We start from the raw sequence: 26,264 nt of genomic DNA on the forward strand, positions 1-26,264 counted from the left end.
GGGCTCACCATTTAAAGGAACCTGCGTTTTAAAATCACCTTAACTTCCGTGGTTCCAAGCGTGTTCGTTTTCGTGAAAGAACGTCGTTCACAACAATGTATCAAAACCAACCAATTTATTCCTGACAGAGGAGTCTATACATTTGCAGAGCTCTGGGTTCGTAACTACCCCATCTTATCCTTAGCAGATAAAGTAGTCGAACTGAAACTATCTGATTCTACCCCAGACTTATACAATGTTTCAAACAGGCCAGTATGTAATCGCTGTCGTCTGATTGGTCCGTAATCTGACGTCATCGTTGTCCTGCAGAATGATGACCATTTGATCTGGCTCCAGACTTCTGCTCCAGGTGTCGCCTGCATTCAATGTTTATAGTGGCTCCCCGCAGTTCCTTTCTTCCTTGAGATGTGTCTCCAAATACCACCTGATGGGGGGGTTTTCCTGCAATAAAACCCCTACCCCCTTATCTGATTATACTGTAATACACATCCTCTTCCAAGCTAGTTAGACCCTGAAACTCTATATTATATTCTATTACATATAGAATTACATATTAGAATATAAAGTATTCTATATTCCCTTCAGCAACTATAGGTTTTGAATGGAAACACCTTATTGGTGAAACAGGTTATGATTGGTCCAGTTGGTCAAAAAGAACAGCAAAAGAACAAAGAAAGAAGTTTAACATAAGCAAAACGGCCCATAGTTTAATATTGAAATACAAGTCACCCAATGTGTTTGATAGTGAGCTTGTGGGCCTATTCTGGTGGAAAAGATCCCCACTTCCAAGTAGTATTGTGTTATAGGAACCGTGTTAAACCAAAAATGCCATTGAAAACTTCAAAGAAAGGTAGACAAATTTTAATGGTTAACAACATAACTACTGATGATTGGTTCCTTGTTGTCACAGGAGTTTCAGGACAAAATAACAATTGGTTACTATTGATGGAACAAGCAGCAAATGTAGCGAGAAAAGATTGTGTTGTTTGCATGGGTCCCAGGCCTTTGTTGCGCATAGTTCCGGCATAATTATCACAAGATTGTATTATTCCATTTGCACACTGATTGAGGAGCATCTGCAACATTTGCACAACCATTGTCCCAGATTATCGCACTACTCGTCACTTTAAACCGCATACACTCCTTGAAGTCTCAGCGCCCTTTGCACAATGATCTTTGCACCGGACTATTGCGATATTAGTCATTCAAACTGCTGCTAGAGGACTGCATCTTTTTGCACAATTATTTTTTGTCAATGTCTTTATGTCTCCAAAGTGTTCTGTAAATTGACTGTCTGTTGTACTAGAGCGGCTCCAACTACCGGAGACAAATTCCTTGTGTGTTTTGGACATACTTGACAAAAAAGAGATTTATCCTGGCAGAGGCAAAATTATCCAACATAAAACATACATGGTGTTCCTCGTGGGGTTCCTAATCAATACAAATTAGCTGACCAAGTTGCAGGAGGATTTGAATACTTCATATGCTGTTGGTGTACGATTAATAAAAATGTTGATGGGATAAACTATATCCACTTCAATGTACAGAGATTAGGAAATTGGACTCAGAGTGGGTTGGAAGCTGTGCACGAGCAGCTCAAGGACGTTCCAAAGACCGCATAGCTGTCGACATGCTCCTCGCAAGAGAGGGAGGTGTTTGCGGTATGTTTGGAGAACAAACAATACTGCTTCAGATGGCAGCTTGACCAGAGCCATCGATGGTCTACGGACCCTCAATCAACACTCCTTGTGAAACAGCTGAATGGACGTTTTTGGTAAATATAAAACCCTAATTTCACCAATATTGATATCAATTGCTGTTTTTGCAGCCATTCTGACATTGTGTGGATGTTGTTGTATCCCATGCATTCGGGCATTAATCAGTAAATTAATCACCACAGCCATAACCCACATGGAACCGTATGGAGCAGATTTATCCTTTATTGGAGGTTGATAATAATGACGATGATGATGATGATGTTGTTTTACCTGATTTGTTTCCTGATCCAGGTGATTACGATGTTTAAACTACAACATTCATGTATGACAAGTTTACTCTGAGTGTAAATGTATTTGTTTCATAAAAATGATTCTACAATTAAAAATCGAAATGAAGTGACTGTAAGATGATATGAGAATTTGTGCAAATACATGATAAACAGGAGGGAAATGTTAAATATATTCTAGAAGTTATCATTTATTTGCTTAGCTTGCATTAGTATTATGGACGATTTTAGATGTCTCGCCTTCGAAAAGATGACTCAGCATCATCCGATGGAAGGGTGCCTGGACCAAGGACGTGATCGGATGTGGTCGGGTCGGGACAAGTGTTGGTCCAATATTTTGTGTTGTGTCTTATTGCTTAGAATACTATGTCTGGGAAAAACCCTCTTATTATCAAATATTATGTGTCGTGTCTTATTGCTTAGAACATTATGATTTGTAAATCCCTCCTATTTCAAATAAATGCAGGAGCGAGGGGGGGGATTGTTTAGAGCGTGTTGAGAGGCTGTGATCTGAACAATCTCCCATACGCCCTCCTCATGAGAAAAAGAAACCAGCGTCTTCATTCCTTTTGTGTCTATTTTTTATAATGTTGGGTAAGATAAATCCAACAGTGACCAAATATGGCCGTAGTGGTTCATCTCGAGCAGGTGGCCTACCAGGGCGAGGCGGTCACTTTGCCGTCCGGTGGCGACCCGACCCGGAAGCTGGCGTCCATCAAGTGGTCGGTGTTCTTCAACGAGACTTGGATCGCCACGTTTCACGGCGGGAAGATAAACACGGAGCGCTTCTTCCTGTTCAGGGGACGACTCGCTCTCAACGCTTCGTCGGGTGAGCGCCGGCGCCAACGAAAGGGCCGCTAACGCGACGTCTTTGACCGCGTCCGTGATTGTCACAAGGCGATAAACTTGATGCAATTTGATGAGCATGTTATTCAAATAATAAATATGACAATGAAAAAAGTCCATGTGATAATCCTTGTAATTATATTCGAAAAGTTTTACATCCATAAATGTAAATTTGTGAATCACAAACCGCTGAATCACAAAGGACTCTGAGCTGCTGCCACAAGCACACACACACATACACACACACACACAATGTACGTTTTTGAACAAAACTTTTTTTAACCACAAATGAGGTATTAAAATATTTTGTTGTTTATATTCCCTGTTTCCTTGGCAAGCCCCCCCCCAAAAAAAAAATTTCACAAGCTCCCATTGAGAATGAATGGGCCACTGACGATTCCCACATTGAACAGATTTGCCATCATTTCCTCCTCCTTTAACATTTCTTGACCAATTCAGATCAATCCCATTCCCAAATGTTTCAAATTTTCAAAATAATAGCCCAAAATTCAGACAAGTAGACTAATGTTTTACCTCACCAGTAATGTACTTATGTCAAACTCTTCCTCGCGCCAAAGAGCATATTACTGGATATCGACTAAATCCTCAAACGGCCCTGGTAGAACGACAGTCTTACTAGTACAAGAAGATTTTTAAGTTACCGTGATGTTAATTCATTCATCTTATTAAATACTGAGTTAAAGGGTTAATTGAATCATTTAAATTTTAGTAAAATAATATTACATATACATTTAACCATGTCTTACTAATTAAATCATTTTTAAAAATGGATGGATTGATAGAAAAACAAAACAAAATATATCTAAAGTTTCACTTCCTGAAGAGATGATTGATTGTCACGAGGTTCAAAAACAGGAAATGAAAAGGCGAGTGAAGCACATGGTCGCGAAACAAAAAGGACGAGTCAACCTCTGGGCCGCTGACACCACAGCTGGCCTCCACCATGATGCGCCGAGTGGTCGTTGTTGGAGGTAGGAACGATGGGAGGCGAGGTGATGCCGTGTGGTCCCATGTGACGGTCGGCGTTGGGGAGTAACTACTGTGATTACGTCATTGGTGTCGTCGTAATCCGTGACATTACTGGCAGAAAACGTGTAATTAAAGTGCAGCTGTTTTCGGAAATTTCCGTGATTACAATTTGAGCTACATTTGAAAATTTGGCATAAAAGCTCCGATTTTTGTTCATATCACTCCCTCCATGTAAAGCTGACGCTTGTGATTGTGTAGTCTCAAACGTGACATATTTTTCCAAATATGAAGCAGTCTCATAGTTACACTTCTTAAGACATAATATATAATTGACTTTTAAACCGTTCTATTTGTATAATTTTGGACCTTTTATGGGGGCTAGCATATGATGTCATCATTCCAACAGCGCTCGCCTGGGGTGCCATGTTGGTTTTGCTTGGAGCCTTCGTTGAAGCTGCAGCTGGCGGTGAGTGGACCATCTTTTACGCTATGCGGCGCTATGTCGTGCCATGTGACCAAATGCGCTGCGTGACCAAATATGGCCGTAGTGGTTCATCTCGAGCAGGTGGCCTACCAGGGCGAGGCGGTCACTTTGCCGTCCGGTGGCGACCCGACCCGGAAGCTGGCGTCCATCAAGTGGTCGGTGTTCTTCAACGAGACTTGGATCGCCACGTTTCACGGCGGGAAGATAAACACGGAGCGCTTCTTCCTGTTCAGGGGACGACTCGCTCTCAACGCTTCGTCGGGTGAGCGCCGGCGCCAACGAAAGGGCCGCTAACGCGACGTCTTTGACCGCGTCCGTGATTGTCACAAGGCGACTTGACGATCCGCAACGTGAGCCGAGAGGACGCCGGGGACTACAGCGTGGAGCTGGTGGACACGGAGAAGCGCCGCGTGGAGAGAGTGCTGACGCTGGTGGTTAAAAGTACGTCACCAGGTGCTTTGTGATGCAAAGTGGAGCTATGCGACCAAACGTTGCGTTCTGTGGCTCTATTAATCCATCAAAACCTTGATTTAACCAGCTAAAACCCATTGAGACCAAGGCCTCTTTTTCAAGGGTGATCCGGCCAAGAAGGCAATTTTCTATTTTAAAAGCAACTGACCAAAGTCTGTGTGGTGGTTCAGACTCAAAAGTCTGATATCGTGTTTGTTCTTGTCGTGTTAAACATTATTGTCGACTTCTTTTGGGGGTTCACAGGGGTCAAATTCATTTCAAAGGATTGTAAATCAAGTTCTTTACTCTAGCTTTAATCATATGAAACATAATTATCCAACATCAAAATTGTAGTGAGCGAAAGTGCTGAGTGGCTAGTAACTCTGGGAAACCAGTAGCCGCAGTGTCTGGTGAGCAAAAAAGTTCACGTCTGTATGATGTGCCCCCTCAGGACCCCTCCAGAAACCAAGCGTACAGACGCTCTTCTCTGTGCAGTCGGACGGCGGCTGCTGGGTGGGACTCCGCTGTTCGTCCCCGGATTTGGCCGTCAACCTCTCCTGGAAGCTCGAACCCCCGCTTCGGACCGCCTACGACATGCCCGACCCCGACGGCGGGGCCGTGGTTCTTCTCACACTCGTGGCGCTGCGCAACGGCACACGCTTCACCTGTACCTCCAGCCGCGATCCGGAGAACGTCTCCGACAGCATCCGCGTCGAGTGTAAGGCTCCCCGTCGGCCATATTGGCCGACGACTTCCTGTTTTGAGCGAACTTGCGCCTCTCGTGTGGCAGGTGTGACGGCGTCAGGGTGGCGGAGTCGCGGTCGGATCAGCCTTTTTGTCTTGGCGGGAATTGTCAGCGGCAGCGTTCTGATGACCGTTATGCTCAAGCACTTGCAAGGTGAGCGCCAATGAGTTAGCATGTAGCTAGCTGTTAGCATCAGCGCATGGAAGTACAGTGAACCTTTGTTTCTGGGCAATTTACAACATTTTGTTCTAGTTGTACCACTCCTACACACTTTAAACATAAAATATGATCGCTTTAAAATCTGTGAACGATGAAGTGCGATATAACGCGGTTGACAGTACCTCCAGTTTGCTTGTTGTTTTCTGCACAGGGAAAGAAGGAGAAGAAGGAAGAGGAGCAAAAGAAGAAAATGGATAGATGGGGTTGCTCCCTTGTTGTTGTTGTGGGAGTACATTACATCTCACAGCGCTTCACATTCCCCCCATTTTGCTATATTACAACCTTATTCCAAAATGGATTCAATTCAAATCAAAATGCGACAAAGAACAACCTACAATGACAATGTGCAAAAATGACAAGTCTGTCTTGGAGGTTAGTGGTGGAAAACTACTGAGTACGACTTTCAGGTATCTGTATTTTACTTGTGTATTTATTTTTCTGACAACTTTTTACTTTTACTCCCTACATTTGAAATATGTTTTTTCATTTTCATTTTTTTTAAAAATATTTTCCGATGTAGGGGCCATCAGTTTTTTCCTTTTGACCTGCGAGCACAAACGTCAGATACGAGCGCTGTATGGTGACGTGATGCAACTCAGTTTGGCTGTTTACATGAGTAAATATTCTTAAAAAACGCACTATTCAAGCTAATTATTGCCACCCAGCTGAAGGTTATTGTCAAAATAAAAGAATTACACATCGTGTAGTCGAAGCAACGTGTAGCCGCCACGACATGAATGCTAACATACAATGGGAAACTACATAGACACACGCGCTAACAATTAGCATCTATTCAGCATTGTTGTTACCCTTAAAACAACGGCTATCTGAACACCAAAACGCATTATATTCTTTATCCTCTGTGAAGAACGACTAACAATGCTGTACTGAGAAGCTCAGAGAGGAGCTCAGTGTCCAGTACAGATACTGCCCTCAGGTGGCCAAGGACCACACGGAATGTGCATCACAATTGAATGAGAAAATGGGACAAAAAAAAAAAAAAAAAACTATTTTGCATTCTATTGAATTATGTCATTACTGTATGTTTTTATGAAGTATAATTTTTCTCATTAAAGAACACATTACAATTTTTTTGGGTGGCTGGAACAGGTTAATGGCATTTCCATTCATATCAATGGGGAAAGAATAAAAAAAATACACAATATGTAAATATATATATATATATTTTTTGTATGTATTATGGGCGCTCAGTGATGCTACGTGTCTTAACGTGATCAGATCCCTTTGTGATGCTTGGTGGTGTGATTTGCCCAAATGTGAAGAAAGCTTCACTGTAGAATATTTTATTTTATTTTTTTAAAAACAGTGTTTTTTTTTTTCAAATTGTATATTGGAGGTACCGCTCTGCCAGCCTCCATAAAATGTCGCTCTAGGGGGCGTGGTCTTGCACGGCCATGCGGTCCAGCCGGATCTTGTCGTATAGCATCGGCGAGGACGGGTCCGCAGCGTGCGCACTCGCGCGCTCTTGCGCCGCCTCGGAAATGTATGCGTAGACCGTCGTGTCCTCCGATTTCCAGCCTATGCGATTGCAAACAGGAAGTGGGTAAAACGAGACAAGGAAAGAAAAAAAATCTCACAGAAATATCACGTACGCAATAAATCACCACAGTTACATTTTACAACTCAACCCTCCCACACACCAAAAAAAGAAACAAAAAACACTCACCAATCCACTCAAACCAGAACAATTCTCACAGAATAAGAAAGTACTCCAACACCAAAACAATCCCCAAACAACTCTAACACACCCAAAAACCTCTGACACACACACAAAAAAAAAAAACTCACACGGGCAATCTTGGGAGACATTTTGTGGCTTGACTCTCACGCACAATTTTTTGGGGTGAGCATGAAAGTTTTTCCGTGTGAGATTTTTTCATCTGAGAGGTGAAATGTTATGTTTGGCCTGAGGTGACTCACGTGTTTGCCGGCACCTGCGGCGACAGGCGGCTGCGGCGACGGCGGCCGCCGTGATGAGCAGACAAAGAGCTGCCGCCGCCACGCCAACCATGACTCCAAAGCTCGGTGCCTCTAAAACGATGACGTAATCACTATGAATGGCAGTTCAATTGTGGTGGTGGTGGTGGGGGGGGGAATGATGAGCGGCTCGGTCACCTGTCGCCGACGCGCTGAAGGAAGTGTTGTTGGTGCACGTCACGGAGGCGGAGGCGGACTTGTTGCTCACGGCGTTGAAGACGGTGCACATGATCTCAGCGGCGGCATCCTGTGGTGGCACGCTGATCCAGAACAACGCGCCGCTCAGGCTTCTGTTCCCCACGCGCCACTTGTACTCCACCGGCCCCCCGCCAGCGGGGGCACTGCAGCGCAGCATAACGCTGCACGAGTGGTTGGCGGCGCACCACGTGGAGTTGACGGTCACCGTGGGTGTCGCCATTATGGGCTCTACAGGGAAAGAGCGAGCGTTAGCAAGCGTTGCACGTATCTTGCGAGTGTAACGTAACGACTCGTGCGTAATTTAGTAAGTCAAGTTTGTTTGTAAAGCCCTTATTCATAAGAGATGCTGAAAGGGCTTCCCAATATTCTTTTTATAAGACATAAAACTGTCTACCGTTTGAATTCCTTGTTCCGGAAGAGGCCAAATCGGGACAAAAACAGCCCGATTGTCTTTATGTGTGAACCGGCCCCTAATTAGTCATCCTTACTTATTTCCTTGTGACCACCCGGGTTGCACCCCCTCTTCCGTTGGGCATTACCGTGAACTCGCAGGGTGATACACACGGTCTCTCGCTGGCTGTCGTTGACCGCCGACACGAAGCTGAAGACGCCCGAGTCCTCTCGAGTCACGGCCCTCAGCGTCAGACTGAAGTTACGGCGGTTGAGCTGCAGTCTTCCGGTGAAGCGGCCCGCCTCCGTGGCGCCATCCTCGTCGTCCGCGGACGCCACTTTCCTGCCTTGGTAGTTCCAGTGGGCGAAGGTGATGTCGTCGCCGGGTAAACGCGATGGGAGCTCCACCGTGTCACCGGCTCGTCGATGGACGACACGTTGGCATCCGGGCGCTTCTGTAAAGAGAAACAACAAGAACGCTCTCAAAGTAAACCGACCGTCAGTCACTGGTTTTGCTGCAATTCACAATTTGAAACGTAAGAGCTTCTTAAAATATCCACACTCTCCTTATTCTTGCTCCTTTTCTCTTCATTGTGGCCACTCGGTTCGTCCGTGACAACCGCACCATGTTTTTGTGGTTCAATAAAACAATAACACGTATCAGTATAGAGTATGTGGAGCATCAAAACCCAATACAGGGTCAGAGTTTTTCCGTTGCAGCGCGTCTGTAGCTTTGCGGTGCGCTTGTTTTGCAGCGAAGTAGCCAACTGTCATTTTTTTCCGTGATGGTCCGTCCACTTGAGTCGCATTCGGCCTTGTCGCTCGGGGTGCGGCGGGTCTGAGTTGCGCTTGTGAGATACGTACAGTGTGTGTGCGACTGAGGCGACTAAGTTTTGAAAGTTGCCTGTGCAATGTACTAGCTTCCATGCGTAACCGACTAAGTTGCACTCAGAAGAGTCCTAAATCACGACCGTGTTTCTGATGACTCCTGCAAAGAGGAACAACAACAACGCTCTGGAAGCAAAGAGGAAGTGCGACCGCATGGACGAGCTGACTTAAGCGAACAAGGATGAGGACGCCGCACCATTTGTATTTTTTTTAATGCACCGTGACTGTAAACCTGCGCAAACAATCAACTGCCAAAATGGTGTCATCCAAAACGTACCGTGGAGGCTCGCCAGCAGGAGCCACGCGCTGCCGTAGCACAGGAAGTACCGCAGGCCACCGGCAACCATCCCAGCTTTTCCTCTTCAGTTGGCTCTGTAGCCTCGGGGGGACGATGCGACAGTGAAGACCCAAAGGGGCGGAGACTCACTATTTTGCCACATCAGGGGGCCGGACACTTATGGCACCGAGTGAAACCTCGGCGAAGACCGTCACTTTCACACGGACGCAGACTGCTCAACAGCCACATAGACAACTTGACTGCTCGCTATTCAAACAGATACACAACATAAGACAAGCGAAGTTGAACTCCAAAATGGATATTTTGACTTTAATCTGTTGAGGACATGAACACAATATGAAATGTTAATGTTCAAAACTCAAAAAAAATGAAATTAAAATGATAAAACACAGTTCCGAAAGTGACTTTAGTGGCGTGTTAGTGTGTTATTAAAATGTCACGTCATGTGAGAGTCTGCCATAGACAAGAAACCATGAAGCCGCTCCCTGTCAAACGTTACTAATGCGCACGTTCAGCGCACCGCTGTCTCGGCCCCGCCCCCCTCGACCACGAACGTGCTCTTTCGCTCGCGTCTTCTCTGTGTCCGTCCCTTCCTTGGCGGACCGCGGCGGCTGCGTTTTGGCTTTAGCGACCTTGTCGAAGAAGGCGAAGTCGGCCACGTAGCCCCCCGAGGTGGACAGCGACATGACGGGGGGGAATTCGTAGCCCCAGAGGATCTCGTCAGGGAGATACGACGTGCGCACCTGGCAGGTGGCCGACGTCGGCTCCACCGTGGCGCTCAGGATGACCAACAACTCGAAGTCCGCTGCCCAGCCGCCACCTAGTAGACGCAGGAGGTGTGGCTTTAGGGCATCGGTTTTCCAACTGGGGTCCCGGGACCCCCAGTGGCCACGCCATCCTTACATATCTTCTTCGTCATACGGACAACAAAAGATGTGAAAACGATTCCGTTCGTGTCTGTTTCTTGGCGGCCATTTTAGGAAGGGCTCACCTTTGGCGGCCCAGGCTCGCAGGGGGCTGCTGTCGTCGATGACGTGGTAGAAGGTCAACGGGATGATGAGGAAGGGGCTGTCGCTGGACGTGTCCACCTGGAAGGAAACGTTCCGCTGGTCCAGACGCACCGCCTCGCCCTCCTCGCCGAGTGACGTCTGCAGCAGCTTCCCCGTGACCTGACCGCCAACACGGCCAAACGTTACACACGCTCAACTCACACTATTCGCGGGCGTTACGTGGACATTTACCGTCACGCTCCAAAGAAACTCCACACACCGCCATTCGTGTCTAAATTGCTGGCAACAAAAGTGAGTACACACCTCTGTGAAACAACAAATTGGGCCTAATCAGCCATTTTCCCTCCCTGGGAAAATGTGATTTGTTCGGGCTGCCGCACGCCGAATGAGCGGCAAAAAAATGCGAAGAGAATATAAAATGATACATGTATATTTCACACTTTGTTAAGTATTTTTTTCATTCATTTTTTTTTGGTACCTAATAAAAGATTAGATTAAATGAGATTCAAATCAAATTAAAGAGTGGAATAAACAATCCTACATATAAGGTATCATACATATTTTACATTTTTTAAACTACGCTGTTTTAAAAAATTGGTTAACTACAATTAGATGAATCACAAAAATGATGCTGAGGTATTTTATTATGAAATTTAAAAATGCTACATCCATTTTTTTTTAAATTTTTTTTTTTACACCTAATTTCTGAACGACCTGCCCCATCTGTCCAGTCAAATGTGGCCTTTGATATAGACAATTCTAAAAAAAAGAATTTAGTTTCTACGTGAGGGGGCTCGGTCCCGAACCCCCGCTACCGATTTTCAGTTCGCCGTACCTGACAGCCCAGCAGCAGGCTCTTGCGCATGTTGGCGACGCGGACCATGAGACACGGCCGGCCGTCGTGCGCGGCCACAACGGCGTGCCGGCTGAACTTGACCGTCTCGCCTCGCTTCTTGGGCCGTGCCACCTGCGGGCACGGAAAGCGGGTGACGTCGGAGCATCAGCTGCGGGGCACGTACGGCGCGCTCGCTGCGGGTCACCTTGGCGAGGAAGGTGCCAGTGATGAAGATCTCCATCACCATGGTGACGACCAGCTGGAAGATGAGGAGCACGATGGCGGCGGGACACTCCTCCGTGATGACGCGGAAGCCGTAGCCGATGGTGGTCTGCGACTCCAGCGAGAAGAGGAAGGCTCCCGTCAGCGTCCGGACCTCGGTGACGCACGGCGTGTGGTTGGCGGGCGAGGCCAGGTCTGGAAGGAACAAAACGCCGTTCACACGTTAAAAAAAACAAAAACTAAACCTCACACATAAGGGCTCCAGACTAACTAAAAATTTTAGCGGCGCAAGTAGAAGAATGAGGGCGCAAACTGTAAACGTATTAGGGTCACCAAGTGAAAGGAGAAAAAAAAAAAAAAAAAACGTCATCGTGATTTCAAGTCATCGGGATCAGATATAATGTCAACAATTGACGTAAATAATATATATGTAAATATCAACAAATGACGAGAGCGAATCCTGGCACAGCGCTTGAGTCCCACATGAGCGCCAGTCGTCAATAACGCTAAACCAAACTTTAAATTTCATCCTGACGACTTTATAGCTCGTCATGATGACTTCATCATGATGTTATGACACAACATCAAAACAATAAACAAGTTATATATGTAAACATAAAACATTTCTGAACCTCGATTTCTTGGGCCACGGTTTGGTACTTTTTCTGTTTTGTGCATTAAGAGAACAATTTCTCTCTCTTTAATTTTGCTTGTCAGCAAAAATGGCATTTTTTTTTTAAGTGAACAGTGGACTCCCGCTATTTTGGGGGGGAAGAGGGAAAATCCGCACATAGGTGAATTTGCGGGTGCCGTACCGTGAAAATGCGGGGCTGGACTGCACTGCAGTTTTTCATGCTCAATACAACACCTCATCCGTTTTCCACTCACCTGCCAAGTCGCCGTGCATGGCGGCCACCAGGTACCACAACACGCCGAACAGGAACCAGGTGCCGGCGAAGGTGGCGCAGAACAAGAAGAACTTGTAGCGCCACTGCATGTCCAGAAAGGTCGTCCAGAGGTCACGCAGGTAGAGCGCCCGGCGCCCGCTCACGTGCTCGATGAGCACGTTGCTGCGCCCGTCTTTGGAGAGGACACGCCGCCTGCGCTGGCCTTCGCCCGCGACCTTCGCCGCCGGGCTCAGCAGCGGCATGGTGTGGGAGTGGCTTACCATCTGAGGGGAGGAGTCTTGTGAAGAGGGGGGCGTGGCCAACGTCATGGCTACTGGTGCCTGACGGAAAACTTTGCAAATCATGAAACTTCATTTGGGACATCTAACAGTGAAGACATTTTGGCATTCAAAGTTTTAAAAAATATTACTTTAGAAGAATGTTTTTTTTTAGAAACAACTGCCAAAAATTTTAATATTAATATCAGTCAAATTAATTGATTTTCAAAAAGAAGTTCAGCGGGGCCATGTCATCCACAAGCATACTTTGTCTTGTTAGCGACAGGACAAAAGACGTGTTGAAAAAGACGAGAGGGGAGCGTGACGGCGGGTGCGCGTCAGGTGGGCGGGGACAAGAATGCGGCGGGACAGAAGCGACAGTCAAGACGGACGGCGGCTCGCGCTCAAAGTCGGGGTGAGCCGTCGCCATGGCGATTAGGCCCCCGGACGCCGAGCCGCAGGAGTCCGTGTTGTTAATGCCAAAACGCGTGAGTTACAATTTATCGACTTCAATTAATAATCGGAATTGCACAGTGGTGAAATCAGCTCGTCGACTATCGTGAGGAGCATGTGCGGCTTACTAAGCTGGTCATGTGAGACATCTAAGGGGCATGTGCCATTTGGTGAAGTTGCGCTCGTGAGATACAGTACATATAAAAAGTCTACACACCCCTATTCAAAATTCAAGTTTTTGTGGTATGAAAAAAATTAAAGCACAATACATCATATCAAAACGTTTTCCACCATTAATGTGAGCTATAACCACAATTGGAAAAAAAATAAAAAATCTTCAAAAGGGGAAGTAAAAATAAACAACTTGTGGTTGCACAAGTGTGCACACCCTCTTATAAGTGGGTATTAAGAATTAACCAATCACATTCACGTTAAGTGGGAGTGAGCCCACCATTTTAAGGGCCTCTGATTAACCCCAACTAAAATAGTGGTCGGCGTAAGCACAAAAAAAACAAAACAAAAAGTCAGGAAAAGCCTACTAGAACAGCTGGAATTTATTCGGGGTTAATCCGAGGCAACGTAACGCAAAATAAACGCACCTTGTTGTGACGAGCGTCCGCGTTTCACTCTTTCATCGCGTGGCCGCGGAGCTGGCGTCCGGCGTGCTGGCGGCGCTGGCGGTGCTGGTGGTGCTGGTCCCGGCAGCTCCTTGTGCAGCTGTAACGCCCCCCCCCCCCAACCCCCCTTTCCCATAGAAACCCACCACAAGTCACATTTTTCATTCAGTCATTCAACCCCCACCCCGTGCTGACTGAGGCCGCCTTTGTGTGTGTCATGTTGCCGTTTGATGTAATATATAATATATTCTATACACTGTTGTTCTTGTGTTTATGAGGCACGTGCTGTGTTTGTTCATTTTCCGAAATAGACAAAGTCATTTACAGTGAAGATATCTTTTAAGAATCATCAACAATTATGCTAGGTTTTATAATGATAGCCAATTTATCGGACAAAAACACCACCATGGTAACGTTGCAGTGGTACATTGGCATTTTTCCTAAAGAAAAATAGTATTGTATTGGAAAATATAAATATCAGAGTCATTTTCATATAATTTGATTCATAGCGGTAAAGACATGGCTCATAGCCTTTCCATTTAAAAATCAATTAATTAACTGTACTAATGAGTATTTGAATTATCGGCAGTTGTTATCCAACAAAATTTTGAATTGTTTCTAAGAAAAAACTTATTCTCAAGTAACATGGCAGAATAAATGGTGTTATTTCTCAATTATGATTGAGGTCCTTCTTTCCCCCCATTATGCAAAAAAACTGTGACTTGCTTAATAATGTCAAACAACGCCATAAAAAGCTATAGAATGTCAGAGCCCCCCTTAACAAAAGTGTGAAGTGAAAAGGCCATCCCATAATTCATAGCGCCTTGCTGAGTCCCGAAATGAAGACTTTTTTTCACACACATCAATCTCCGAAAGCTTCGTCCCATCAACCCACCATCACGGAGAACATCATATAAAGTAAATATATATATATATATATATATATATATATAAGGTTTATACCACAGCTGCCCTAAATTAACAGCATTATTTTTTTAAAGGATTTTCACTTATCAGAATACATAAAAAGTGTATTTACACCTACAAAAGCGAAATGAACAACAACTAATGACAATTAGATAAGTTATACACACTTGTTCCCCCCCCCAACACTTGTATGAGTGTTTACAGCTGCCAAATAAGTAACTTACAGTGATGATACATTTGGAAAAATGTTGTTGCTATGTGGGAATAAACATATGTAATCACCAGTTGTTTTTGTTGCCGATCTGTTTTTTCCAAATATATACATTGTGTGTGGCTAAATGAGAGACATTAACTTTGTACACTTTGTACGTTGCTTGTTTATGAAGTTTAGTGCATTGCCTTGCTTTAGTTTCAGGACGGATATGCCACAACAAATATGGCGGACGTTCTGACGTCCTAAAGCAAAAAAAAAGAATCCCAAGCAAAGGCGGCGTTTATATAGACATGTCTATGCTAAAACGTTCACAATAGTACTTTTTTAATGGCTTACTTTCCAGTTTCAGTCTTCACGTTGTCTATGGTTTAAGTGTCTTATCATTTCGGCTCGTAACCAGCAAGTTTCGTTCACTTTTGACTAGCTATTGGTGAGCTAATTGCGAAGTTAGCGTCGCTTACCTGCATGCGCCGAAAATGAATCGTCCCAAACTCTTGAAAACCCTGTCTTCTGCGGTTACGATTTTTTTTGTTAAATATGCTTTGTGCAGCGAACTTGCTTTGGGCCTGTAAAGTTCCTAAATTAGTCGAGTGTTCGGGTCAAATGAAGAAAGGTTTGAGGCAAGCCCAGTTATGTCAAGGAATGCCTGTCAGTTCACTCGAGGATTTTTGTCGACATCTGGTGGACAAAGTAAGGTGTTACATTTGACACAATGGTACAATGCCCCCTTGTGGATTTAGCAGGAGCATTACTCTCAAATTTCACACAATAAAGGACAATATAGCAACACTTCATCACTTTCTAAATCATTTTTCTTTGACAACAGCCAGTATAAAAATGGCATGATGTATAGAAGACAAAAACATTTAGTTAAAAAAAAGACGATGTAAAGTAAGGCATTTTTTTATATTACATTTTGTATGGCCAGGCTTTTTATAAGAAACAAACTATCCAAAAAAATCATGTATAGTCAGACTAAACACAGTACGACTATAAAACCAAGATATACAGTAGAGTACGAAATCTTTAAGATATAATGTATTGTCAGACTAAAAAATTACATGCATAGGAAGGAAATTTAAAAAACATGATGCAAGAGAAAATATGATCCGTGTACAAGCGACGCATTGAAGTAACTTTTTTGTTTTAAAGATGTTAAGTATAGTTAGAGCAACAAACGAGATCCATAGTCAGGTATCTTTGACTAAAAATGATATGCTGGAGAAGGCTTTAAAAAACATGATGTATAGTCAGTGGTTAAAAGAAAAAGTGACATGGATGGTGAGACATGTACAGCATTCAAAGATAAAACAAAAAAATGAAGGACTCTCTGACCTTGAGACAAAATTCTCTGTTCTGATAAAGTGATCCAGAAGTTCTGCTTTTGAATGTACTGCAATGCACTTTATTTTGGAGTCAGCAACCAGGTGTCAAAATCCAAAGTTCACATGTTTTTTTCCCACCTTGCACTGTACTTAAAGTATGGCACGTATATCACTGGTGGGATGCAGACTCCCTCTAGCGGTACTTAAAAGAATCACTGCCACTGTACAGTTCAATTTGATTTCAATTAGGTCAAATACGTTTGCATTTAATCTTTAAAACCTGATGTTCAAACTGCACATCATGTTACAGTGACTTATAATATGAAATAGTACTTTTTATGAATAAAGTTCATTCATGGTACATGGAATGACAAGTGTGAGAACCACTGGCTCAGATCACATTTTACAATTTATGCAGAAATCCAGGTAATTCCAAAAGGTTCACATACTGACAGACAACACAAAGGTAGTGTTAATTATTATTATTTTTTTAAACATGTACACAAAAAAAAGGTAGAGCGACAAAATCAAGTTTTATTCTTTTGACACAAAAGGTGACAATATGAAATCAATGAGACATGCAATCTCACACCTCCAACGATGACTTTTCATTTCGCACCTTGATATTTGGGTTATACAAAATCTATATAGTCACTCGTACAAAAAAAAAAAAAAAAATGAAATGTGGGAATAATGTGAGTCAGTAACACAAAACAAGAACAGAATTGTGGATCACAGTAACTTAAAATCTACAATGTATTACTCCCCCAGTACCGCTATCTGCATGGTTTTGTTTTTACCAACTTGTACCACAAAGCAGCCAACGTACAGTACACTTCACAATTCGATACGTGACAACAGAACACAAAAGTTGACGAGCTATTTTTTTGATTTTTTTTGGACCTTTTTGTCTTTCGCGCTAGAGCTCGGTTGTCGCGTGTTGAAACGGAGGAAGATGCGTACGCGTTTCATTGTCAAACAATGCCGTAAAAAAACCAAATCTTTCGAAGAATGACGCCACGTACCCGCCTGGAGCGTTAATACCAATGCACCAAGTACGGCACTCAAAAACGGCGTCCCGAAAGGATCTAATCCTTCGTGCGGGACTTTGTAACCTTTCGTGTTCAAGAGATTTGCGCACGTTCTGGATTGCCTTGGTGTTTGAAAAACGACGGGACAAAGAGGCATTGAGCAGCGTCCCGAAAAGGCGCGCTAAGGTTGATACGTTCCAGAACTGGAGTCGGACTGAATCAGATGAGACTACTATCTTAACTTGCACATTCACTGGTTGAACATCTTATTTTGTCAATACGTAACCCTGTTCTCACCAAATTCATTACAAGTGCCCTCGATCCAATCGGCCCTCGCGAGGGGCACAACGAACGAGCGCCAAAACCAGCGGGAGCGTCGCGCGGGCGGTCAGCCGTCGCCGTGACGACTACATGACGTCCACGAAGAACTCGCTGGGGTTGCCCATGGCCAGGTGGAAGGACTGGCGGGACGCGGTCAGCTCGGGGGGCACGGAGCCCAAGTCGCGGGTGGGCGGCGCGCCGGGGGGTCCGGCGGAAGCCGAAGAGAGGGCCGGCGGCAGAGTCGGGTGGGCGGGGGCCGCGGGGAGCTGCTGGGCGTGCGGAAGGGCGTGAGCGCCCGCCATGGCCGGGTGCGGGTGCTGGGGTACCATCATCACCATCATGGGGTTGTAAGGCAGTATGCCCGGGGGGTAGGGCGACATGTGGGGGGGCTGCGGCATGCGGTGATGATGCGACCGCTGGGACGAGGCGTGGCTGTGCTCGCTGGGAGCGGCCGAGCCGTGGCCCCGCCTCAAGCTGCTGCGGGTGGAGTATTCCGATTCGCTGCCGCTGCCGGAGCGCGAGTCGCCCCCGCCGCCGTCTCCCCCGCACGGAGACTTCTCCCCGCCGCCCACCGTGCTGCCGGACCCTTTGCCGCCGCGGCGCCGCTCGCCTTCGCTCCGCGTCGAGCCGCTGCTTCGGCTCCCTGGGGACAGACGGACAACGGTGTCAGACCGAAATGTTGCTGCCTACAAGTTGAAAATATGTCAACGAAGTGGCTCAAGACAACGTTCATGATCATTTAAACTGGCCCATCATCATTTAACCTTCGCTGTGCTGGCTGCCGGTGCTTCCGGGGGTGTAGCTGTAGCTGGTGAGCTCGTGGTACGGGGGCGGCTGGCTGGAGTAAGGGTGGGCGGCGTAGGGCTGATAGGGGAACGTGTGCATCATGGGCCACGGCGACGCCCCGGGCAGGGGCAGCGGCGCCAAGGTGTCCTGGTCTGACGCCCCGCTGGAGCCGTCGTTGTCGTTCAGGGACAGGTTGGCCATATCTGTGTGGAAGACGACCAAATGTCATTTTAAAGGAGACACGTCGTATTAAGGACATTATAACACATTATATTATGTTTTGTGTTTGCGCATTGTGATAGAATGTGAGAGCTTTTAAAAACACTTGGGAACAGTTTGAAATAGCGACATCATTGAATACAGAGTATCCTTTCTTTACAACAATTTGTTTTTTGCCCTCAATCTAATCCATCTTTAAAACACTGCATCAAGCACGTGGGATTTCGAGAGCACCCCACTCCGAGGCAGTCTGAGGTTTGCACGAGTTACTTACAATTCTCACAGTCACTTAAGTCCCCGAAGACATAATAGCATTGTTCCGAGAAGGTGATCTTGTTGACCGTGTGACGAATGAAGCCGGCCTTCAGCAGATTGCTGGCATACTTCCTGGCTTCACGGCGGTCCTGGAATCCCTCGATGTGGTGGAACAGCCACTCCACCACGTCCGAGCCTGCTCACACATTACGCAGCACTCAAAAACAATGTCGAGACTGAATCTTCAGTAGTGACACAATTACAAAAAAACTAAACAGGAGAACATACCCCAAAAAAAAAAAAAACAGTTAAGCTTGAAAATACCCTAAAAGGAAACATGTCACTTTAGAAAAAAAAAAAAAAAAAACGTATAAAAATTAATTTTATTGCTCCACATGATGCAACTGCAGGTGATTTCAATTTAACAGATGTTTTCAGTCAAGACAAGTGCTCACACATTCGTACATTGCCCCGCCCCCCCCCCCCCCCCTCCTCCCTTCTACAAATCACACGCTTTTAATTCCCAGAACATAATGCCTGCCCTGTGAAGTCATGTGAAGTGCAGAGGTTAGCGCACTAACGCGCTCTCTCACCGAGGAACGCGTTGGGGATGGTGATTTTGAGCCACATGCGGTCCCGTACTTCCAGCCCCGACTCCGGCGAGGCCATGGCCTTGGCGACGGACGCCATGTCAGAGTGCAGCGACAAATTGAAGTCGTCGAATCCTGTGGAGAGATTGAAGACATTTTCAAGCCACAGCCAGATGACGCTCGTGTGAAACTGAACCACGTCAACGCCAAAAGGTATTATCGCCGGACGCTCACGCTCGGTCTCTATGACGGAGGAGGAGGAGGTGATGGTGCTGAGGGACGAGCTGCCCGGGAAGGCCGGGTAGGCGCCAGTCATGGCTACCGAGTGGCTGACCCATGCTGCTGGGTCAATTGGCCGGATGGGTTCGTCTGCACAGGGAGAAGATGGCAACGGTTAGACACCCGTCCAAAAACGCAGCAAGGCAAAAACTCAAGGTTTGTTCGTTCAACAGTTGGGTTCTTCTGCGACTTACTACGCGGCAGAGTGAAGTAACCTTGCGGGGAGGGGTCCCAGCACTTGGCCACAGTGAGGATGATGGGCCTGGTAAACACCAGAGATACATCGTCATCATTGATGATCTGTTCAGTGACGCCCCGACTCGCAGAGTCGTCCACTCACCCCGGCTTGTGCACAATCTCCCTCAGCACTCGCACGGCGTCGTCGTTGCTCATATTCTCAAAGTTGATGTCGTTGACCTCGTGGAGAAAAGAATCCAATTCGACGTCAGACGAAACAAACCGCAGTGGAATGCAACTCGTCTCGTTACCTGCAACAGCATGTCACCAGGTTCGATGCGTCCGTCCGCGGCCACGGCGCCGCCCTTCATGATGGAGCCGATGTAGATGCCGCCGTCGCCCCTTTCGTTGCTTTGGCCCACGATGCTGATGCCCAGGAAGTTGTACTTCTCTACATAATGCAAAACCCAAGTCAATATGAAATGTAGTTTTACTTTTATGATAACATTTCATGTGTAATGTATGTGAAAAGTAATCAGGAAGGGGGCAAATACTTTTTCACGACATTGTACTGCATATACACGTCGAGTTAGAAGATACACACCCATGTTCAGGGTGACAGTGATGATGTTCAAGGACATTGTGGAATCTGTCACACTGCTGAAGGAAGAAGCCTAGAACAGGAAATAACTCTTCATCTTGGCTGACAACTCCACAGCAGATATTAAGAATTAGCAAAAAAATCAAAGATTTGGTCGTACCCTCTCCAAGCGAGGCGGGCGCTGTTTCCTGCGTCGTCGATGCCGTTTCAAGAGTCTCGAGGCCGTGCTCTGTTCTGTTGCGCTGCTGAACCTACCGAATTACAAGTCGAATACATAGGGGAGGGGTCGGAAAAGCCAAACAAATGCATGTGTTGCTTTTCAAAATTTGTGCCTCACCTGCTCATGGTGTCGTCGTCCTCGGAGTCGCAGAAGCTAGTGGTTTCCAGCTCGCTGCTCATCATCGTGCTGGAGCTCTCGTAGCCTGCCAAGTGCCGCTCCAGGCGACTCTGGCCGTTCATGCGAGGCCCTGAAAAGAGACGGCCCAGACGTCGGGGTTTGGACTTTTTACAGACTTCCCGCCATTCCTTGATTAGATCACGAGAAGCATGGCGGTGCGCCACATCTTGATAGCTCACCGTGCTGCTCCACGCTCTCCCTGTGCCGAGGTCTCTCTCTCCTGAAGGAAACAACTGACTCTGTTTCGGTCTGCTCGTCCAAAGTCTCCACGCTGCCCGTCGCGTTGGGACTGTGAGAGATGTGGGATCAAAGTTGGAGAGCCATAACAACTTGGCTCACTCAAAAATTCCTTAATGTCAGACCCTGGTGGATTCCAACTGGCTAATGAGTAAAAATTGAAAAAGTGCAAGTTACATTTGTAGCCCTCTCGTCTTTAAAGGGTTTTCCATCAACATGCTCAGATGAGCTTTATTTAATCCAGCGAATTAAAGTCTCAGCTCGACGATTTTCCAAAGCTGGTTGTGGTAATAAGGCCGGCACCAGTTTGTATTGAATTCATTTAAATGCGCCCTCCTGCTCTTCTTGCACTAACCTGATTGTGGGGCTGCATGACCAACAGGTAAAAAGATAAAAGTTATTGTGGTTACAGTATTAAGTGTCAGTTAAACAGGGGTCGGGTGCTTACTGGAAGGAGGGCGGTCTGGAGTCTCCAATGCCGCCGGTCCTCTCTGCAGGCGGGGGCGGCAGGGGCGGCGGAGGGGGCGAAGGCTGGGCGGACGTCTCCGCGGGGGGGAGCGCCGCTGGGGCGGCAGGCTCGGGCGCTGGAGCATCAGAAGACACCAGCTGACATGACAAACCCAAAAAAATAAAGAAGTTAGCGAGAGGAGTGAGAAAATTGAGAGGGATGAATGGAATTTGAGAAAAAAAGGGAGGAGGATCATAAGGTAAGAAGTCAATTATTTTGACACACTTTTCAGGCGGGCGTCTCATGGGGATCACTGAAACACAACCCTCCATTTCAGCCCTCGTCAAACAAACGCACGTCAACATTGAGGTTAAATGTACAACATCAGTCTCCCTGCATTGCGTCTGCAGGAAATGTATGCACAAACAAAAGCTTTGCTGCGTACCTACTGTACACACGGCGTTCTTGCCTCATGGTGTAATATTCAAGTTTGACGCATTTTCTAACAAAATAATTCAACTAAATACAGTTTAACAGCCACTGCCCAATTACACACACCATCCAACGCACACACACACACACTAATGGCTGTGTGACCATGAAGCGCACGTCTTTCGGGATCCCTCCACCCTGCTTAGCGTGCGACTCACATATCGCTCCCCCCGGGTCCCTTCGCTTTAAAGCGCTCCCTTCATTCTTATGCACTTAACAGATGCTTGAGCCTCAAACCTGCTCAACCGGGCCAAGTCAGCTCGCCGTGTTTTGTTTCTTCTTTAAATGTTACCTTACGGGCTGGGGAACCAGTGAGTGAACATTTAAGAAACATTCCCAAGCCGTCCTCTGCGATCGATTCGGACCCCATCAGGGCAGTTTTAACAAATTTCAGTCATTAAAAGGTAACCGCCTCACCTGGGATGGAACTGCGCTCTGAACTTGTCATCAAGTTCTGCAGCAAGTAAATGACAGTAAAAACAATTTATTGCCGGTTGCCACGCAAGAAAAATCTATGGAGGTCTCGGAGGAAACAAAAGGAAAAGTGGTTGTCGAAAGCAGCATGTGATTCTGATGTCAAGCACTTACCCAGGACACCACACGACCGTTAAAGCACGGCAACTTGGCGCCGTCATCCGAAATCTCTTCCTTCACGACCCTGAAATCAAAAGAAATAATTCACACTTCACTAAACGTCAAAGAAAAACACTGCTCAGACTCAGCATTTACTACATGTGAGCAAGCTTTGGGGGTTTTCCGCCATGTTTGGCAGACATTTGTGTGTGTGTGTGTGTCTGCATGTCAATTCCCACCCACACCGCAGTGTTGTTATTAAAATAGTTAACAGGAAGACAAGGCTGGACGCACAGGATCCAAATGTGTGTGAGAGTCCGTCAGGCTTCACTGGGTTTGAGCAGCTGTTAAGATCTGGGTTTTGGCGGAACGTCATTTCCGCGACGTCATTTTCGCCAAGTGGGCCAGCGGGGGAATCGCCGTTGTGTCATCTCCTCCAGTGGTGGCTTAGGTGAAAAGGAGCGGGCTATACTTCGGTCACTTCTGGAGTAAACCATCCAAAGCCATAAAAAGACAGGCAACATCTACATTCTTCGAAACAGAAATGTGCTATTAGTCCTGTCGGATAACGTAAAACCCAGAAGTTGTCCGCCCCCAGACCCCATTTTTCCACTCCCTTGTAATGTTAAATTCCTCAAGCAGCATCGCATCTCATCTGAAGCAATGAATCTTAACGAGAACACTCCACGGTGCCAGCCCGAGGCTCAGCAGAACATCCACTGACAACCCCCCCCCACCCCCCCAAAAAAATAAATACAAAAAATCCTCCTCTCCCTACAGATGACACAGGCACATAGCAAATGGTCCATGTCTGGCCCCAGTTTCCCAGCACTGGTCCAGATTTACCCATTCTCCACAATACCCCCCCATAAAAACGCAGCTCACACTGCTGTGGCCGACAGCTGGCCTCATACCAGGGCGGATGAAAAAACACACACTATTGCGCACTTTTCTTGCTGGGTCGGATGGAAGGAGGTGTCCGTTCCTTTGATTGGCCAGCAAACTTGAAAGCTGCGTTTGAAAATCTCCGTTGCAAATACGCAAAACGAAGGCCCCGTGATGATGCCAGGTTGTTCTATTGGAGATTTTAAGAAAGGGGATTCAATATTGGGTTGCAGATGTGACAGCAGATCAAACAAAAAAGAAAAAAAGAAAAACAATCAGCTTTTATTGAAAAAAAAAAAATACAAAATTAAATAAAAAAATTAAAAAAAATAGGGCTTCAAAATAGTTATTGCCATGCCCAGTTCAGGTTTACTGTCAAACTGGACAACAACAAAAAAGAATTACACTTTGTGGATTTAAAACAACCACATAGCTTAGCCTTCAAATCTGCGAGCTTAATGCTAATGCTAGCATCTCTGTGGTAGTGTAGAACTAGTGATGCAGCGAAATGGAAATTCTTGCCCGAAACAGACAACCATAAAAAATTATTATGCCAATTATTATTTTTAAAATGGCATTCATGGCTATGACATTACATTAGAAGCATAACGGCCACCGAACTGAAGAAAGTGAGACAAAATGTCTCAAAAAGAAGGGGGGGGGGGGGGGGGGGGGGGGGGGGGGGCTGGAATGCATTAATAGAAAACGATTCCATAATAATTTATGTCCTTTTGACATGCTCAAACCTAAATGTATTCTCAGTGATTTTGGTTATTATCAAGAAGACCATGGAAAATGGAGCGATATCAGCGCTTCAATTTAACTCTTATGAGCCATAAGTTGTCAACAAATGTATCTTTTCTTGTACCAGGCATTAAAAATGAACAAGAAACTGAAGAAACAAGGGTGGGTCCGAGGTTTCCCGATCACACTCAAATATATATTTAGATTTTCAAATGTACCTGCAATTGATCACTGCCAACAGCTTCCCAAAATATCCACAGTATCCTTATTCTTGCACGCTTCCTCTTCGTGACAATCGCGCCATGTTTTTGTGGTTGTAAATAAAAATAAAATTAAAAAAACACCAGTACGGTATCATGTATTATACAGTGTATTGCATGTTGAGCATCACAATCCGATACACTGATGGTAGTGTTTTACATATTTTTTTATTTTATTTTTTTAAACTCCAAATGTGAGCGTAACCTGCTTACACTGCATAAAGCCCACAAACGCCGCATTCCTCTGCAGACGGTTGAGCAGCTGGCACAAATAGATGAATTGATAGGAGAGGACAAAAATATCCCGATGCTAGCATTCTGGACTTAATCAGATGAGGGGGGGGGAGGGTTTAGTGCAAAGAGGGGGCAGGTAATGCAGCCGCCCCCTCCAAAAAAGATTGTAATGATGATGTTCGCTGAGATCCACGGTCACGATGCCCACGCAGTTCCTAATTAGGCATGTTGATTGCGAGGAGACGTGGCTGGTTGCAGCCCCCCCACCACACACACACACACACACACACACACACACACACACACACACACACACACACACTTGAACGTAAAAGTCCATGAGTTACAAACTTTTTTTTTTTTTTAAACAGCGAACACAAACGCACTCCAACTCACCCAAAGTCTTGGTCCATAGATTTGAAGAAGAACTTGTAGTTGGGCTTGTTCAAGACTTGCTTGAAATCCAGCAGAGTGATACTTTCGGCGCCGATGGGTATCTTCACCAAATACGGCGTCTCCTCTTCATCAATGTGATAGATTATTTTGGTTTCCGCCATGTCCGCGGCTGTTTTTCTTCTTGTTGCTGTTGTTGGTCCTCGCCGAAGCCGACAAAAGTTGAGCCAGCTAGCAGGCTAGGCGGCTAACGAGACGGCAGAGGTGAAACGATGGTCGGTGGCCTCTGAGATTTCGTTTTTTTTTTTTTTTCCTTTCCCCTCCCCTGCCTTAGCTCGAAGCCCACCTCGTCAAAAAAAAACAACAACAAAAAACCGGCCCGTCGCTCTTTCGGCTAAGATAAAGAGCCACACTCACATTTTAACTACAATAGCGAAGGAAAGGCCACATTTACGCGAACCAAACTCGGACCAACTTCCCCCCGCCCCCCCTCCCCAACAAAAACACACCGGGGGGAGGAAGGACGGAGGGGGGGCGGCCCGAAAAAGTTTTTTTTTTTTTTGCGAGCCAACGCAGCGTGTGACGCCATCACGTACAGTCCATTTTCCCAGGCACGCTCGAACTTTTTTTTTTTTTTTTTTTTTAAATCAAAGAAATTCATTTCTTCTTCTCAAGTCGTGATTTCATTCATTGTAATAGTACAGTGGCTCTCATACAGTAGCCTAGTAGGCATAAGTGTTCATCACCAACATTCTCCTAGGTTTAACGTGCACAACATCCGTATTATTGGGGTTGTCCTTTTGATATGTTCAGAGGTTGAGGTGGGCCTGAGTCGAGTGTACAATTGTACTGCTTGTGTTTCCGGTAGCTGAAGGGCATACTCAGCGCCCAGAGGTTCCCCTGGGGTGGTGCTCGGGTCCACGCGTCCTTTCTCAATGCGCCTGATGATACAACAGATGAAATAATGTTGTATCAAAAAAAAAAAAAAAAGATGATCATTATGTGCAGATAGATCACCATCGATATTTTAACAAGATTACACACTTTTTTTTTTTTTTTTACA

At 45.8% G+C, this 26,264-nt stretch overlaps 4 protein-coding genes across 11 annotated transcripts; 1 reads left to right on the forward strand and 3 right to left on the reverse strand.

The window, feature by feature from the left end:
• Nucleotides 1–3,640: 3,640 nt before the first annotated feature.
• Nucleotides 3,641–6,830, forward strand: LOC133472828 (CD48 antigen-like). 3 transcript variants are annotated; one of them, XM_061764236.1, is made up of 7 exons: nt 3,641–3,843; nt 4,248–4,307; nt 4,390–4,480; nt 4,559–4,587; nt 4,656–4,766; nt 5,227–5,673; nt 5,891–6,830. In XM_061764236.1, the coding sequence occupies exons 1-7, from the start codon at nt 3,816–3,818 to the stop codon at nt 5,935–5,937; spliced, it is 813 nt and encodes a 270-aa protein (XP_061620220.1). In that variant the 5' UTR covers nt 3,641–3,815; the 3' UTR covers nt 5,938–6,830. The 3 variants fall into 3 exon arrangements, with proteins under 3 accessions (XP_061620220.1, XP_061620218.1, XP_061620219.1); XM_061764235.1 differs by having other exon boundaries at nt 3,648–3,843; nt 4,390–4,587; nt 5,227–5,493; nt 5,566–5,673; XM_061764234.1 differs by having other exon boundaries at nt 3,646–3,843; nt 4,390–4,587.
• A 202-nt stretch (nt 6,831–7,032) lies between these two features.
• LOC133472827 (uncharacterized) lies at nt 7,033–9,923 on the reverse strand. The gene is made up of 5 exons (XM_061764233.1): nt 9,491–9,923; nt 8,475–8,780; nt 7,876–8,163; nt 7,681–7,791; nt 7,033–7,278 (listed from the first exon to the last, which is right to left on the reverse strand). The coding sequence occupies exons 1-5, from the start codon at nt 9,558–9,560 to the stop codon at nt 7,130–7,132; spliced, it is 924 nt and encodes a 307-aa protein (XP_061620217.1). The 5' UTR covers nt 9,561–9,923; the 3' UTR covers nt 7,033–7,129.
• Nucleotides 9,794–15,616, reverse strand: LOC133472826 (ATP-sensitive inward rectifier potassium channel 10-like). Of its 4 annotated transcripts, XM_061764229.1 has the most exons (7): nt 15,416–15,616; nt 13,796–13,940; nt 12,467–12,817; nt 11,562–11,773; nt 11,357–11,488; nt 10,503–10,680; nt 9,794–10,331 (listed from the first exon to the last, which is right to left on the reverse strand). In XM_061764229.1, the coding sequence occupies exons 1-7, from the start codon at nt 15,419–15,421 to the stop codon at nt 10,000–10,002; spliced, it is 1,356 nt and encodes a 451-aa protein (XP_061620213.1). In that variant the 5' UTR covers nt 15,422–15,616; the 3' UTR covers nt 9,794–9,999. The 4 variants fall into 4 exon arrangements, with proteins under 4 accessions (XP_061620213.1, XP_061620214.1, XP_061620216.1 ...); XM_061764230.1 differs by lacking the exon at nt 13,796–13,940 and having other exon boundaries at nt 12,467–12,806; XM_061764232.1 differs by lacking the exon at nt 15,416–15,616 and having other exon boundaries at nt 12,467–12,749; nt 13,796–13,914.
• A 1,177-nt stretch (nt 15,617–16,793) lies between these two features.
• Nucleotides 16,794–25,721, reverse strand: dvl2 (dishevelled segment polarity protein 2). 3 transcript variants are annotated; one of them, XM_061764093.1, is made up of 15 exons: nt 25,205–25,718; nt 22,701–22,770; nt 21,621–21,778; nt 21,115–21,224; nt 20,876–21,005; nt 20,699–20,789; nt 20,542–20,611; nt 20,249–20,388; nt 20,101–20,177; nt 19,955–20,022; nt 19,716–19,850; nt 19,485–19,616; nt 18,911–19,087; nt 18,396–18,620; nt 16,794–18,274 (listed from the first exon to the last, which is right to left on the reverse strand). In XM_061764093.1, the coding sequence occupies exons 1-15, from the start codon at nt 25,363–25,365 to the stop codon at nt 17,718–17,720; spliced, it is 2,301 nt and encodes a 766-aa protein (XP_061620077.1). In that variant the 5' UTR covers nt 25,366–25,718; the 3' UTR covers nt 16,794–17,717. The 3 variants fall into 3 exon arrangements, with proteins under 3 accessions (XP_061620077.1, XP_061620075.1, XP_061620076.1); XM_061764091.1 differs by having other exon boundaries at nt 19,485–19,850; nt 25,205–25,721; XM_061764092.1 differs by lacking the exon at nt 25,205–25,718 and adding an exon at nt 22,925–23,323 and having other exon boundaries at nt 19,485–19,850.
• Between the last annotated feature and the right edge of the window lie 543 nt (nt 25,722–26,264).

The sequence above is a fragment of the Phyllopteryx taeniolatus genome, chromosome 23 (genome assembly GCF_024500385.1).
Source record: "Phyllopteryx taeniolatus isolate TA_2022b chromosome 23, UOR_Ptae_1.2, whole genome shotgun sequence".
Taxonomy (NCBI): Eukaryota; Metazoa; Chordata; class Actinopteri; order Syngnathiformes; family Syngnathidae; genus Phyllopteryx; species Phyllopteryx taeniolatus.